Source organism: Emydura macquarii, unplaced genomic scaffold (genome assembly GCF_026122565.2).
Source record: "Emydura macquarii macquarii isolate MOO-44397 ecotype Brisbane River unplaced genomic scaffold, CSIRO-AGI_Emac_v2 contig_587, whole genome shotgun sequence".
Taxonomy (NCBI): Eukaryota; Metazoa; Chordata; order Testudines; family Chelidae; genus Emydura; species Emydura macquarii.
Window position 1 is genome coordinate 5,202,602 of NW_027130724.1, and position 16,895 is coordinate 5,219,496.

At 40.1% G+C, this 16,895-nt stretch overlaps 1 protein-coding gene across 1 annotated transcript in view; it reads left to right on the top strand.

Moving 5' to 3' along the window:
* The first annotated feature begins 245 nt into the window (after nt 1–245).
* LOC137148011 (mucin-5AC-like) overlaps nt 246–16,895 on the top strand; it is a 56,951-nt gene continuing 40,301 nt past the window's right edge. Inside the window, exons 1-9 of the mRNA XM_067540419.1 lie at nt 246–255; nt 11,337–11,408; nt 11,889–12,150; nt 12,551–12,665; nt 13,499–13,589; nt 14,695–14,801; nt 15,040–15,256; nt 15,913–16,038; nt 16,581–16,698. Of these exons, the coding sequence (XP_067396520.1) occupies nt 246–255; nt 11,337–11,408; nt 11,889–12,150; nt 12,551–12,665; nt 13,499–13,589; nt 14,695–14,801; nt 15,040–15,256; nt 15,913–16,038; nt 16,581–16,698 (1,118 nt within the window). The remainder of the gene's footprint in view (nt 256–11,336; nt 11,409–11,888; nt 12,151–12,550; nt 12,666–13,498; nt 13,590–14,694; nt 14,802–15,039; nt 15,257–15,912; nt 16,039–16,580; nt 16,699–16,895) is intronic.

A 16,895-nucleotide genomic window follows, 5' to 3' on the forward strand; every position in this document is an offset into this window, starting at 1 on the left:
CAGATACTATTCAGTGGGCCAAATTGTGAAATCTTAGCTATCATTGGTGAGCAGATACTTTCATGAATAGTACTGATTGCACTGAGACTGCTTAAGTAAGGATGAAACTTTTTAAAGCACTTAACATTAGTCTAACTAAATGGGAGTTTTACCAGTGATTTCAATGGGAGCAGAGTTAGGCCAATCCTGTGCATCTTGGCAAATCTCTCTCTAAATGTTAATCTGTGTGAGTAAACTCTGGTAATATGGCCCAGAGTGAGTAAGGGTATTTAGCTAATAGACTATCATATATATATGAAATCAGAATCTGATACCAAATGATTTCCAAACAGAAAAAAAAATGGCTACATTTGTTTAAAAGGGCTACAATTGTCGGATAATTTCTATACAATGAATAATTTAACCAGCTTTGCTGTCCGATGTTAACAGTGAATGTGTCATTGTTAAGTATAAATGTTTCTTTATGGTTTGTCAATAGTTTTATTTTAAAGAAGGGTGTATATTTGTCTGTGATTTACAGTTTTAATCACCATGATGAAGTATTCAAGGGTGGACCATGAATTGCTCATCTTTATTTGCTTGGGAAACCTTATTCAGTGCAAACAAAGTTGGAGAGTCCAGGCTATTCTTGGGCTAATAATATTTAATATTCCTAATGAAAACACTCAGAAAAGAAGACCTTTTGACTTCTTTGTGTGGTTTTGCCAACCATAGCATAGCAGTTTCTAATTTTCTCTTTACAAAATGACTGCAGGGGCAATGTAAGATGAGGCAGTAGACGGGGGAGCCAAATGATTTTCACAACATCTGGGCAGCAGCTCCCCTCTTCTTTCTCCAAGATCAACCACACAGCAAGTTTCACTAAGATCCCACCACACATCCAGGATAAGAAACAATCATAACTTTGGTGTGGTTTGATTTTGCAAAATTTAAATGGCTTACGTTTGGGTATTGCTAATTCACCTGGATTGAATGCAGATCCCATTTTAAATACATTCCTTTAAGCATCTGCAAGTTCAGAAAAATAAAGATGGTCAAACATGGAGCTGGTGCTGATTTTGTGAAACCTAGAATCCAAGCCCCATTTATTCAAATTTTCATATTTGAGAGGGCTTGACATAAATGGGTCTTTATCCATTATACTTACATATGATTAGATGAGGGAAGTAGTTGTGCTATACATGGTTTTAAAGGTGATATAAACACCTTAAGTGATTTTTGAACTTTTGTATTAAGTTATTATGCCCTTTATCTTGTATGTTTTCAACTAAAGAGAAAAAAGTAAAGTTGAATCAAGTAGGAAAGAGTATGTCAGGTGTTGGAACTACTGATCAGATAGGAACAGATAATGTTATATTTATTGTTATTCAAGACAATGTTAATGATCAATAGCTATTATTGTAGGTTTTAGAGGTTAGGTCTAGATTTAAAAGGTCAAAACTATCTGGGCTCAGTTCCATTGGCTTCAATGGAGTCATGTTAATTTATACCAACCAACGACCTGGCACAAACTAATCTTACATGTTATTTTGACAATGAGAATCTTATTCTAAGGCCCTAGGTTTCTTGAAACATTAAAATGAGAAAAATGGAAAATACAAGAAAGAAAAGGAAAAATTATCAGCACCTGGCTGAACAAGTAACTTTCCCTCACACAAGCCACTTATTTCTCACGGCTGGCTGTAATACTGGAAGGCAGCCCCTGAAAAAGGGATTCAGAGTACCTCAATTATAAACAAGATAAGATCTTTATAAACACAGAGTAAACGTCTATTACTAGCACACTTTCAATCCTGTTTTCAGGGTGTTTTCCTTGGTAATTTATTCTACCATATCTATCTATCTAGGCTTTTTATGATCCTGCTCACCATAATAATGGAGCACCTTTGAGCATCTAAGATAACTTATTGTTTAACCTACAAACATGACTTTAAGCAACTACCCATTTGGCTGATAAACTTTTGTTTTGCTGCAGACTCTTTACTTGATCTGAGGCCATTACAATCAGTCAACTCTTACAGCCTGACAGTTTTTGCCTTTAACTTTCCATCAGATGGAATGAACTGAAATTTCTCCAGACCTCTCAGTCATGAGTAACAAGTTCCTGACTCCTTATTGCAGAGAAGACTGGAAACAAAGGTCTATGCAACTGGGTGGGGTGGACATTGGAATTTCACTTGGATGTTGTTACCGTATTGAAGAGCAAAGATTTATTTTTGAATAGTCTATTAGTCAAAGGCACTCCATTGGCCAATGACTGTTTGAGCTGGTGTTTATAAGCCAAAATACTTTGTAAATAACACCCTTCTCATCCATGCATTCCCCACCTGAGATTAGCATGCACCCTGTGGGATTTTAGCTATCTCCTGCTCAATGAAGGAAGGGCTCTCTTGTGTCCCCACCACCTCTTCTCCACCCACTAAGACAAGATCTGTCTCCAAGGATTTAAAGTAATAGATGAATCTTCCAGAAGACTATGTGCCTCTTTCTATTCTTATTTACACCGGTGTAAAACTGGTGTAAATGAGAGGAGAATGGGCCACTGTGATTTTTCTGTCTGGTGATGACATGGTGAGGTCTACAGACAGCATTCTTTACTTTTTTAACGTTTGGTTTTGCCTTTTTTGCCACTCTTTTTCTCTCTTGCCAAGACATTGAGCCAGATTCTCCACTCACCTGCATCTTGTGTAGTCCTTTACACCAAGCAAAATGACCACAAAGTGTGTGTAAATCATTGTGACCCTTCCGTGCCTCGGGTAGCCACCTGAAAATGCCAAGGTCAGGGCAGGCTGTAAAAGGAGAGTAGATTCTCCCAGCACTGGTGGATGACACTGAAGTCAGACTTCCCAATTAGCCACACTTCTGTTTCCCCACACTGGTTATCAAGAAGACAAAACAAAAACACAGCCCCCTTTACTGCATTCCAGTCTCTGGCTCCCAATCAGCCACTAGATCCAGTAAAGAGACCAGTTATTTAAAACTCTATGTTCTTTACCAAAAAGGTTTCTCCTGACCTCAAAGGGTCAGCCACAGTACCAGATCAATATAAATTTAGATCTTACCCAAAATACCATGCTGCCAGCCAATCCTTTAGTAACTAAAACTAAAGGTTTATTATAAAAAGAAACAAATATAGAAGAGCTGAGGGTCTGACCCTCTATTTCTGTGTGTGTCTGAGTAAATTGAAAATTCTGCTCTTCCACTGAAGTCAATGGAGTTATTCCATATTTACACCAATATGAGTAGATTTTGGCCCTAAACATCTAATTGCAGAACAATGGTCCTGATTCTCTACTGATATGTACCTCATATAGTCATTTACAGCTATGCAAAGCAGCTGAAAAATACTACCCCCGTTAGAATTTATATGTAGGTGGAAGACTTTTACATCCACTTCACACTCCCCAGGTCTGATTCATCACTATGTTATTCAACTTTTAGACCAGTGTAATTCCATTGAACTCAATGGAATGATAGTGTCTTAAAACTGAAGTAATGTAGTGGTGCCTCTGGTCCCCTTTCACAAATATAAATGATTGCACAAGCGGAGAAGCAGACCGCAGTGTATCAGACACAGGACTGGCCCTAGTAATCAATAATATAAGAAGCTGCATGGGGTACCAATATGGAAGAAGGCAAACAGAAATGTCAACTTTGCCACTTCTGAGCATATCATGGAACACTAGATTAACTAGAACTATATGTTCAACAGTAGCAGGATGCCTAATAGACATACTGTACATATCTTGTTCAAATGTCTAAACAAGCCTAAAGTATATTTATCTAAAACATTTAACCAGCTTGAGCTGGAACAAAAACTAGATGGCTTTTTCCTTGTCCACACATAGATGTATTTACATTAATTATAGGTACTGGCACAGAGTAAATTAATGTGCTATGGGCAGGAAGTCCAGGGTTGGTTTTTTTTTTTTTTTTTTCTTTATTCCATTTTCCAGGGTTTCTGAACCATGAAGATGTAAATCTGGGGTGTTTAAACAATGTATTACTGACTCTTCAGATGTGATTTCATAATACATCCTGGATGTCTCGATAGGGATCAGATACCGTGGTATAATAGAAAGGCTAGCATGTTGACCTTATGACTAACCCTGGCCCATTTGGACATCCTCTGGAATTCAGTCCAAAAATCTATTAGAATAAGTTATAAATTGTTATTCTGTTTTGTTCATTTTAGTATAATAAAATGTTCCATTAAGTGCCTCCATTAGGAATCTGTGTTCTTCGCATTACATGGAACTGTTTTATAAAAGAGTTATACTAACAGCACTTAATGGAATGTAAAAGGGAGCCAAGATGCAATGCAGTAACACGCAGAGTGTTATAACTGAAAGCATTCTGATTAGGGAGAATGTGTTTCAATTTATAATTGTAAGCAGGAATTTTGAAACTCCGACTGAAATTCAGCACCTAACTTCCTTATTTTCCTTTGACTATCTCAGCTGTAATAAATTACATCTAATAAATATCCCACTTCCATAAATCCTCATCTGAATGATTTTCCTCCAGCCACCTGGAAGTTATACGCATCCTTGTGACTTCTCCTCTCCCCCTACATACATCACAGATGAGATAATTCAGCTGCCCCCAACTCAGTCTCTCATTGGTGCAATAGTCCTCGCACCCCATCCTACACAATGAACACACAAACACATGCGTGCACATGGCAAGAGGGATTACATGCACATGGTGCTGACTCCTGGCTCTGTCTGCCAGTTCCAGTCTTATAAACTAGCAGGACACTGCAAATGATGAGAATCACTTTCTAATATGCTCTCTGAGCAGGAATATCATCAGTTCACTCTTCTGTTGGCTCAGAAAAACACAGCAAATAGGTACTACAGATGATGTTACACTGTTTGTGTTATACTTGGCAGATATATAACCAGATCTGTGATCCTGACCAACACAATGTACTGGGCAGTGTGTTGGCTTTTGCCCGGTTCATCAGGGTTTTAAAAAATGACAAAGTCCTAATTTTGAAGATTGACAGGATTTTCCCCTAAATAAAAAGAATAAATTTTAAAAAGGAAGATTTAAAAGACACAAAGCAGGAGCCCAGAAATGTTGGCATTGTCTCTTTAAATATAAATTAATTCACATTTTTAAAATGATAAATCATTAATATTGAATATAACAATTGTGGAAAGGATTTACAGGTCCCATCTATGATAAATACATGAATAGGTCCTGACAGATTTCTGTTAACACACAACATACACATCCAGGGCCAGAGTCAACACACTATGACGCCACTTTTAGCTGTTGTAATTCCAATGACGTGAATGGAGTTAAGCTGGAGTAAAAGTGGAGTGACACATTTGAGATTGAATTCCATAAACATAATCATCCTTATTCTCCTTTCCCTTGAACTGGTGTTAGGCTGTTGAGTTCAGTGGAATTACTCCTGATTTAGATAGGAGTAAGTGAGAGCAGATTCTGATCCATAACTGACAATGGGATGAATCAGCTGTATATGGGTGTGAATCTTGATCAGTATGCTTCCAAAGTAAAAATTTGGGGTCCAGATTTTTATCTGAACTTTCACAGTAACTCATTTCTGAATTTAGATCCATCATCTAAAACAAAATGGAAGGAAATCTTGTGAAGACAATTCATAGAATGATAGAATCATAGAATATTAGAGTTGGAAGGGATCTCAGGAGGTCATCTAGTCCAACCTCCTGCTCAAAGCAGGACTAACTTCAGCTATATCATCCCAGCCAGGGCTTTGTCAAGCCTCAGCTTAAAAACCTCTAAAGATAGAGATTCCACCACCTCCCTAGGTAACCCATTCCAGTGCTTCACCACCCTCCTAGTGAAAAACTTTTTCCTAATGTCCAACCTAGACCTCCCCCACTGCAACTTGAGACCGTTGCTCCTTGTTCTGTCATCTGCCACCACCGAAAACAGCCTAGCCCCATCCTCCCTGGAACCCCCTTTCAGGTAGTTAAAGGCCGCTATCAAATCCCCCCTCATTCTTCTCTTTTGCAGACTAAACAAGCCCAGTTCCCTCAGCCTCTCCTCCTAAGTCCTGTGCTCCAGCCCCCTAATCATTTTTGTTGCCCTCCGCTGGACTCTCTCCAACTTGTCCACATCCTTTTTGTAGTGGGGGGCCCAAAACTGGACACAATATTCTAAATGCGGCCTCACCAATGCTGAATAGAGGGGAATAATCACTTCCCGTGACCTGCTGGCAATGCCCCTCCTAATGCAGCCCAATATGCTATTAGCCTTCTTGACAATCAGGGCACACTGCTGACTCATATCCAGCTTTTTATCCACTGTTACCCCCAGGTCCTTTTCTGCAGAGCTGCTGCCTAGCTCGTCGGTCCCCAGTCTATAGCTGTGCATGGGATTCTTCCTTCCTAAGTGGAGGACTCTGCACTTTTCTTTGTTGAACCTCATTAGATTTCTTTTGGCCCAATCCTCCAGTTTGTTTAGGTCACTCTGTATCCTATCCCTACCTTCCAGGGTATCTACCACTCCCCCAGCTTAGTGTCATCCACAAACTTGCTGAGGGTGCAATCTACCCCATCCTCCAGATCATTAATAAAGATGTTGAACAAAACCGGCCCCAGGACCAAGCCCTGGGGCACTTTGCTTGTGACTGGCTGCCAGCTAGACATGGAGCCATTGATCACTACTCGTTGAGCCCTATCCTCTAGCCAGTTCTCTATCCATTTTATAGTCCATTCATCCAACCCATACTTCTTTAACTTGCTGATAAGTATACTGTGAGAGACAGTATCAAAAACTTTGCTAAAGTCAAGGTATATCACATCCACCGCCTTCCCTACATCCACAGAGCCAGTCACCTCATCATAGAAAGCAATCAGATTGGTCAGGCATGACTTTCCCTTGGTGAATCCGTGTTGACTGTTCCTGATCACCCTCCTCTCTTCCAAGTGCCTTAAAATGGATTCCTTAAGGACCTGCTCCATGATTTTTCCAGGGATTGAAGTGAGGCTGACCGGTCTGTAGTTCTCTGGATCCTCTTTCCTCCCTTTTTTGAAGATGGGCACTATATTTGCTTTTTTCCAGTCCTCAGGGACCTCCCCCCGTTGCCACGAGCTTTCAAAGATAATAGCCAATGGCTCTGAAATCACATCAGCCAACTCCCTCAGCACCCTCGGGTGCATCGCATCTGGCCCCATGGACTTGTGTATGTCTAATCCTTCTAAATAATCTTGGACCTGTTCCTTCAGCACTGCGGGATGTTCGCCTCCTTCCGATTCTGTGCCACTCATTACAGTAGTCTGGGAGCTGATCTTGTCTGTGAAGACAGAGGCAAAAAAGGCATTGAGTACCTCAGCTTTCTCCACATCCTCCGTCACTAGGTCGCCTCCTTCATTCTCTAAGGGGCCCACACTTTCCCTAATCTTCCTCTTGTTGGCAACATGCCTGTAGAAACCCTTCTTGTTCCCCTTCACGTCCCTTGCTAGCTGCAACTCCAATTGCGCTTTGGCCTTCCTGATTTCATTCCTGCATGTTCGAGCAGCGTTTTTATAATCCTCCCTAGTCATCTGACCAAGCTTCCATTTCTTGTAAGCTTCTTTTTTGCATTTAAGTTCGCCAAAGATTTCTTTGTTAAGCCAAGCTGGACGCCTACCATATATGCTATTCTTTCTGCACATCGGGATGGTTTGCTCCTGTGCCCTCAATAAGGTCTCTTTAAAATACAGCCAGCTCTCTTGGGTTCCTTTCCCCCTCATATTAGCTTCCCAGGGGATCCTGCCCATCAGTTCCCTGAGGGAGCCAAAGTCCGCTTTTCTGAACTCCATGGTCCATATCCTGCTGTTCTCCTTCCTTCCTTTTGTCAGGATCCTGAACTCGACCATCTCATGGTCACTGCTGCCTAGGTTGCCACCCACTTCTACTTCCCCTACCAAATCTTCCCTGTTTGTGAGCAGCAGGTCAAGAGAAGCACAGCCCCTAGTTGGTTGCTCCAGCATTTGCACCAGGAAATTGTCTGCGACACTCTCCAAAAACTTCCTGGATTGTTTGTGCTCTGCTGTATTGCTCTTCCAGCAGATGTCAGGGTGATTGAAGTCTCCCATGAGAATCAGGTCCTGTGAACTGGAAACTTTCCCTAGTTGAGTAAAGAAAGCCTCATCTACCTCATCCTCCTGGTCTGGTGGTCTGTAACAGACACCCACCACAACATCACGCTTATTGTTTTTGCTTCTGAGCTTAACCCAGAGACACTCAACTGACTTATCTCCAGTTTCATACTGGAGCTCAGAGCAGTCATAGTGCTCTCTTACATACAGTGCAACTCCTCCACCCTTTCACCCCTGCCTGTCCTTCCTGAACAGTTTATACCCATCCATGACAGTGCTCCAATCGGGAGAGTTATTCCACCAAGTCTCAGTTATTCCAATCATGTCGTATTTTGACAGTGCCAGGACTTCCAGTTCCTCCTGCTTGTTTCCCAGGCCTCTTGCATTTGTGTACAGGCACTTGAGATAAGCAGCCAATTGGCCTACTTTCACAGTATGAATCGGGAGGCCTCTCCTGCTGCACCCTCCTCCTTCTGCTTCCTTGTGGTGTCCCTCTTCCCCACTTACCTTGGGGCTTAGGTCCCCGTCCCCCGTCGAAACTAGTTTAAAGCCCTCCTCACTAGGTTAGCCAGCCTGTCTGCGAAGATACTCTTCCCTGTCTTCATTAGATGAATCCCATCTCTTCCTAGTAATCCTTCTTCCTGGAACATCATCCCATGATCGAAGAATCCAAAGCCCTCTCTTCGACACCACCTGCGTAACCACGCATTTACTTCCACAATGCAACGGTCCCTACCTGGGCCTTTTCCCTGAACAGGGAGGATGGATGAAAACACCACTTGCGCTTCAAACTCCTTTATCTCTTTTCCCAGAGCTACATAGTCCGCAGTGATCCGCTCAAGATCATTCTTGGCAGTGTCATTGGTGCCCACGTGGAGAAGTATTCATGTCTCTCACATTCACTTCAACTCTTTCAGAATTCCCTCTCACCATTGTAGTATGCTGGGTTGGGAGTCCACTTCCCACACAAGTGTTTCTGGAACCTGAAGATCCAGTGAGTGGCAATAGCAGGGGCGGGTGGACTGCGATGCTTCTCACCATCCATGTCAATATGAAGGTCAGGTCAGGTTCCATCTTCAATGAGAAATTAGAGAGATAGTGATAGTGGCCTGAATTTCCATGTACCAAAGAGGCATATTTTAGGAAATATGTTGGGGAGATGCCCAACTAATGCCCCTCAACAGTCCACGATGGGGGTGGAGGCCCATGGGCTTCCTCCCACAAGACAACAATCCTGAGTCAAGGGCTACGGTGGAAATGGGGCACTGGGAAAATTGTGCTGGGCAGAACTGAGTGTATAACCTAGCAGAAGCAGAGCCTAATTTCTACTTTCAAACCTTGGCAGCAGAAATTAGCCTTTTATGGGCTCGAGAAGCTTGGTAGATAGACCTGGGTCACACAACTGGAAAATCTGAAGAGTTTGGATTCAGGGTTTGGGCCAATCTTCAATATTATCAGGGTAAAGCGTGAATAAAGACAGCTTGAAGCTCCCCAGGAATGTACGTAATGCTTGTTGGCTATGCAGCATGTAGAAATTCTCATTATACGTGCTCACAAGGAACCTGCCCTCTGATAAACACAGGACCCTTAAGGCTATAGGCTTCTTCGTTATCACAAAAATAATATCCACATCATGAGGCACAGAATTGTTTCTAATGCAAAGAGGGTCCCCCACCCTGAAATGTTGCATCCTCTTGAGAGTTAAGGAAGAACTAGTTTTCACCAGAGAGGTGAGTGGTATCATTTACAGTAACTAGAAACCTAAATGGTGACCTGCCTGTCATTCAAAAAACCACAAAGTGCCTCAAAAGATCTTTGAATTTTTTCCAGGATCTACTGTTAATGTGGGAGGAATTGTTCTACTGCCATTCATTTTATGTTCCTTTATTCGACAGAACCTTTAGAAAAATAATACTCCTCCCAAAATGCAAATACGCTTGGTCAGCCCCTGAGAAAGAAAGAGCATCCTCTGTTTATCTATGCATCTGCTAAAATCCCCAAAACCCCACCTTGCCAGACCCTGTGAGCAAATTGGGAGCAAAGCCAAAGTCTCCTGCTATATAAGACCCAGCCAGCACAGGTGAACTATTTCTCCTGACCAACATCTGACTCAGCCTCCTTGTGCCAAACTCCACTCAAGATGGGGTTTGGTAGGGGGATATTGGTCTCAATATGGGCCTTTATGTTAGGTGTCTGCTGTGCCCAACTACAAGGTAACAATTCATTAACTTTTCATTTTGTCCTGAGAAAAGAAAAGAAAATGTCTAATATAATTGGCTCTATTGATATGTTTTAAACAGTTTTATTTCTTTCATTTTGCAAGCCTTCTAAATGATTGCATTTAAATGAGATTTCTTTGTGCCTTTTTACTTTTGTACCATTTCCATTAAATATTTAATGTTTGCGTATTAACTGGACTGATTTAATTTCATATTGCTTCAAGCCAGTACAATTAATAACATTTGGATGAAAATAGCTTTGAAGATCAAATCGAACAGAATAACTATCCATCTCTTGAAATGTTGCAATTTCACGATCAGTTTAAAAAATTTTTAAACATTTTATTTTTGGTGAATTTTACACTAGAACTGTTGTTGAATTTTATACTTATGATTGTATAAAAATGTAGGACTTACCCTATACTTGATCAGATCCATAGTCCATCAAGTCCAGTATCCTATGGTCCAGCATCAGGTGCTTCAGAGGAAAGTGCAAGAAATCCTACAGTTAGCTTCTTGAGAAATGTTCCTATAATCCTTTGTGCTAATGTAAATTTTCTCTTTCTTGCTTACCATTCTCTAAACACTGACAAGTGTAAATATAATAATTTTCAGTGAACTTTGTTTTTCATAAAAAGTAAGAGGAGGCAGCAAATTGAGTCAGGCATAAAATAGAGCAGGCAGGAATTGTGCTAGCTTTCATTTAGAGTTCAGTATCTCAGCACTAATGCTTTGCTATTCTGGCCCAGGGCCTCTTCTGGGCAGAGAAAGTTATTTCTACTGGATAATGATAACTTGACAAGTGGCTTTGTGATATGGACAGATCGAGGCAAAGCTGAGGTGACCAAACTCCTTTTCTCTTGCATCCTACTATTAAGCAAGTGCCTCTTTCTCACATACTTTGAGTAGAGTTACTACAAAATAAGGGTGTAATCCTGCTCAATTAGAAAAATTTAAGGTGGATGGATTCTACCTACTACATTTATGAACTTTTTACACTAATTGTGGTGGGGGGGTATTTCTTATTTGTCTGCAGCTCTTACTACTAATACTCCATCTGGAACTGTGAACTTTATCCCGCCATTGACAACAAACCCAGTAATAAAATGTAAGTTAAGCAAATAGTCTCAATAATTTCTCCATCTTTATGAAGTGCTGGTCAGAAAGCTAAAATAAATAGGGAAATAGACTGATTAATGAAAAGATGAGTAGATTAATGGAGTAGGGAACAAATAGCTGGATAAACATGATAGGATGGTAAAACAATGAGTCGATTGATAAGTAGAGATAGATAGGTGGGCAGACATATGATAGATAAGTAGAAACAGATATACAGATAGGTTGTTACATGGTAAATGGCAGACAGTAGATGATGGAGGAACAGAGATAGATTAAATAAGTAGGTGGATAGGTAGACAAATTGATTCTGTAGAGTGTTGCAGTTGATAAATGGACAGAAAATAATAAATGGAAGTGGACAGAGCAGTGAATAAACTGAAGAAATGAAGATTTGGGCAGGACTGAAATAATAATCATGTTAAGTCAGGGAATTCACAGTAAATTCTTACAGCTTGTTTTCAATCCACAGCCTTCAACCCTGCCCACAATGGACGCGTGTGCAGCACGTGGGGCAACTTCCACTTCAAGACCTTTGATGGGGACATCTTTCACTTCCCCGGGCTCTGCAACTATGTCTTTGCATCCCACTGCAATGCTGCCTATGAGGACTTTAACATCCAGATCAGGCGCGCTGTGGTGGAAAATGCTCCTACTATCAAACATATCACCATGAAGCTCGATGGGGTGGTTTTTGAAATGGAAAAGAACTTAGTTGTTGTCAATGGCAACAGGTAGGTTTAGGCATATCACTATGTGGTAAACATAGCTGTATTGTCAAACCAGGCATATGTTTCAACATCTTCTTAGAAAAACTTCTGTGTATTTTCATAAACCATGTAACTTTAATCATACAACCATCTAACCATTCTTCTGTTAAGATGTCACACTCTTTCCCTTCGGAGATGGGCCCAAATCTAAATGCCAGATCAAAAACCCCTGAACTTTGAGGAACCTTGGATCCAGATTCAGATCCATATTTTGTAGCTTAGGCCCAGCTGCTTTAAAATACTTTTTCTTCCACAATACTGCATTGCTGAAGAACCCACATGAATATGTGATAACACAAGCAACCTTTTCTTCTTCTTCTGCATGGCATAAAAATACTTAGCATCCCTGATGCTTTTTCTCCAGGGTTCAACTGACTTATAGTCAATCTGGAATCATGGCCGAGAGAAGCAGCACATATACGAAAGTGACTGCCAAAATGGGCCTGGTTTTCATGTGGAATGAAGATGACAGCATTCTGGTAAGAATAAGCTCTAGATGCATCAGAGAATTCATACTATAGGAAACAGTCTATTAAAACATTTAGACTCAAAGTTTCCACTGGCCTCCTTTTTATGTGATCACAGAATTTGTTTGGGCATCATTACATGCACTGATTCCACACTTGTGCACACAAACAGCCATGGCATATGCAAATCAAGTAGGTTAATGTGTACAAAAGAGAAACTGCTTAAATATTTGGCCCTAACCTTAAATCTTGAGGGGTGGTATGAAGATATATGGTTAGACCTTGGGTATACTTGCCCACTTCAGCTTGGGAGCCGCTGTTTCCCCTGCTATACTGCTGATCATTTCTCCCTTTACAGAGTTATGTTTGCATTCATGAAATCCTGAAGAAAGCAAGTATGCTGTGTTCCTAGTGGAAATTAGGCCCCCACTTAAAATGGGAAAAAGCACTTCCATCACTTCATTAACATATTAGCATCATTACATCAGATGCCACTCACCTCCTCAAATTTTATTTTCCAGTAGAATTCCATTTTCATAGAACTTCAGTTTCACAGTGGATTTGATTTTCTTTCTGAAGAAAAAATAGATAGAAAAATGCTGGATATAATACAGATATTACAGTGAAAAATAGGTCTACATAAATTACTTTGATTCTATGAAGCAGAAATCAAATCCAAACCCAGTCCAGATCCTATCAGCCAGGTTTGAATTGGTTTGCTAAAACATTTACACAGCACTGATTAAAATTATTTAGGTGTAGCAGGCACAGCTGCTTTCACTGATTTTGAATACATTGTGGAATGTGTATATTAACTTCTATCAACTTTTCCCCCATAATTTTAGCTGGAACTGAATGACAAATATGCGAATTATACCTGTGGGCTTTGTGGGGACTTCAATGGTATTCCAACTTACAATGAGTTCTTTTCAAACAGTAAGTGTTAAAAATAATGACAGACTGATTGTTGGCTTCTAATAGCTCCAATTTCTACATCATCCATATTTTGTGTTCCGTTGGCAATACCCTTTTCAGCACTACTCTTTTCCATTCTGCTTAAGGATTTGCTTAGACCATCAGCGCATTTGGATTTTTAGTAACTTGAATTATATATAGAACAGAGCGGGGATAACCTGATCAAGTACAAACATACCTGCATATGTATTTGGCTAAATGGTATTTAAAATGTGAATTATATATAGTACTGATGTTAAAATTGACTGTATGTTCCCTGTATGCCATTTGTTTATTTATTTCATTTGTTACCCAGTTAGATGTGAGCCAAATTCTGATTTTCAAGCATGATTAAATATAGAAATACACCCACAAACTAAAAGACTAAAATAATAATAATACCAAGTAAAGCAATCGCAACAATTTCTGGTCAAGAATGTTCTATTTTAATATGCTACAAGATGTCACCTCTAAATGCAACTATATTTGCAAAGCCTCACAAACACATTTTTGTCTATAATTAACATGCAAGCATCAACACAACATCTCAATCCTGAGTTGCCCAATCTTATTCCACAGTGTAATTCTAGATTTGCCTACTGATTTACATAATCTTTACACTATCTTCTCCCATCCGATCTTTCTGACTTTCACTTCCTCCTCTCCTATATATTCTTCCAATCAGTTGGATTTAGGCCTCTATCTCTCTATCCGTCTCTATCCATCTCTCTTTTCCCACTGTCAGTAACATCATTTGTTTACAAAACTTTTAGGCAATATATTCAATCTCACCCTTTCTCCTAAATTCTCTCATAGTCTCATCTATACATAACCTGTCTAAAACTTTCTATTTTGTTATCTAGCCATGGGCCCATCTAACCTTGATTGAGTTTGTCATTTTCCAACACAAATTTCAGTTTACACGTTCCTGAAATTGTTTTCTGTTGTAAGGAGGATGTCATTCAAAGTAAATTGAGTCTATGGTGTCACAGTGTTTACTTTGGACAAAATTATGTCTACATGAAAGGACTCAAAGAAAACCAACTCCATTAAAAAATCCTATATATTATTAATTTATTTATTGCAGATGCCAACCTGACTGCCATGCAGTTTGGGAATATGCAGAAGATGGATGGACCAACAGAAGTCTGTGAGGATCCCATAGCATCCCCCCTATACAACTGCACTGACAATGTTGTAAGGATCTTTTTGTTTATTCATGTGTCTTTCATTTAAATCTGTCCACTCTCGTCTCCTGTTTCAGGAGGGACACTTGGAGAAAATTATGACGGGATTGGAGGATGAAGAAGAGGAATATAAGATATCATTAAAAAATCATTTTAACAAATGGATAACAGTATTAAAAAGTGATCCTCTCCATTTTGAGGAATTTGTGGATTTAATAAATGGTTTTATTTTGTTTTCTCCCTAGGATGACATATGCCATGAAATATTGACTGGCCCTGCATTTTCAGAATGTAATGCACTAGTTGAGGTTAGAGAGTACATTAAGTCTTGTGAACAAGACTTGTGCCACTGTGACCAGTCTAAGAATGCCTTCTGTATTTGTAACACCTTTGGTGAATACTCCCGGCAATGCGCCCATGCCGGTGGGAAACCTCTGAACTGGCGAACCCCAGAACAGTGTTGTAAGTGTCTCTGGAACTGGCCTTCATCTGTGCTTGCCAATTAGTTAGCAATAGATTCCTGTAGGTTGTTAGGGACTCATGGGAATTAAATGTTATTAAGTACTGACGTGGTTTCCAGAGGGTTCTAATATGAATTCCATATTTTGGGCCTGATCATGGGGTGCAGCTGATCTCCTCAGGGTTAAACCTGGGACACCAATATTTATCAATATTAATTCCTGAGTTAAATTCCCCAGGATATAATTGGGTACTTCAGTGATTTCCACAGAACTCAAATATGCATATGCACTAGAAAATTAACTCTTCCACATTTCACTAGAAATTTAGATTCTTGAAAAGGGAGGATAGCAACACAAATGTGCCAGAGTATAAGTCTCACAGCCCTAGGAGACAGTTACTAACGAATCCATAGAATTCCAGACTTCAAGTCACAAACTCAGCATCCTACAGTTCTATCTGATGCACAGGATTTTGAAAAACAAACCTGAACTACAGAATATGGATTGGGATTACTGAGCTCCAAACTCCCAGGGATTCTGGGACCTCGGGTTTGGTGCGGCCTCATCTCTAGTGGCTAAAGTTGAATATGCATTCTAATATATAGCAAATGGGGATTAAATTTGAATTCAGAAATCTGTCTTCCTTTAAAATTCTAGCCAAGACATGTCCTTTCAACATGCAGTACCAGGAATGTGGATCCCCCTGCACTGACACCTGCACCAACCCTGAAAGATCTCAAGTCTGTGAAGATCATTGTATGGATGGCTGCTTCTGCCCCCCAGGCAAGTTTTCATTTACTCCCATCTTTCATAGTCTCAAAAAAGAGCAATAGCAGATTTACGTGTAGGAGTTTAGCAGTTTTCTTAGGTCAGGGCTTCTCCAAATGCACTCTTCACGGCTTCAAGTGGTAGGCCTTTACCGATGCACAAGACGTGACAAAACACATGACTGAATAATTAATTTCCTGTAGATGTGCAATATCTGCAAAGTACTGGGGAACAATCAGGGGCCAAAATACAACATAAAATGCTGCCTGTCTTATAGGTGGCTTTTCTACAGCAATTTTGTATCATTCAATTGAATTCATTTTACAGGGCAGGAAATCCCTTGAAAGACCAATGGAATTTTAAGACTCCAAGGGCATGATCCTCAGCTGGCATGATTCAGCATACCTCCACTGACTTCAATGGAGCTATGACCATTCACAACAGCTGAGGATCTGGCTCCAAGCCTGTATTTCATATTTGTAGTCAACAAGAAAAATTGCATATCGTCTATAAGTGTAAAATATCTTTTTAATTGACTAGTGTCTTTCTTCATTTAGGAACTGTGTTTGATGACATTAACAACGCTGGCTGCATCCCTCTTCAGGAGTGCTCCTGTACTTACAATAGAAACTCTTATGCTCCAGGGACATCTTTTGCAACCCATTGCCGTTCCTGGTAATTTACCTACTTTGCTGTTTCTTTTTGTGGCATGAACTAATGTAATGGTTCATTATACACAATTTTTATCATTAACAGCTTCTGAGTGCATATTACTGACCTCACTGCAGTTCTAACACCATCTCAGAAAAACAGCGTTTGTCTCCTTTAGTGTCATTGTTTAATATGTTTTGCATTCTGACTCAAGTTAAGAT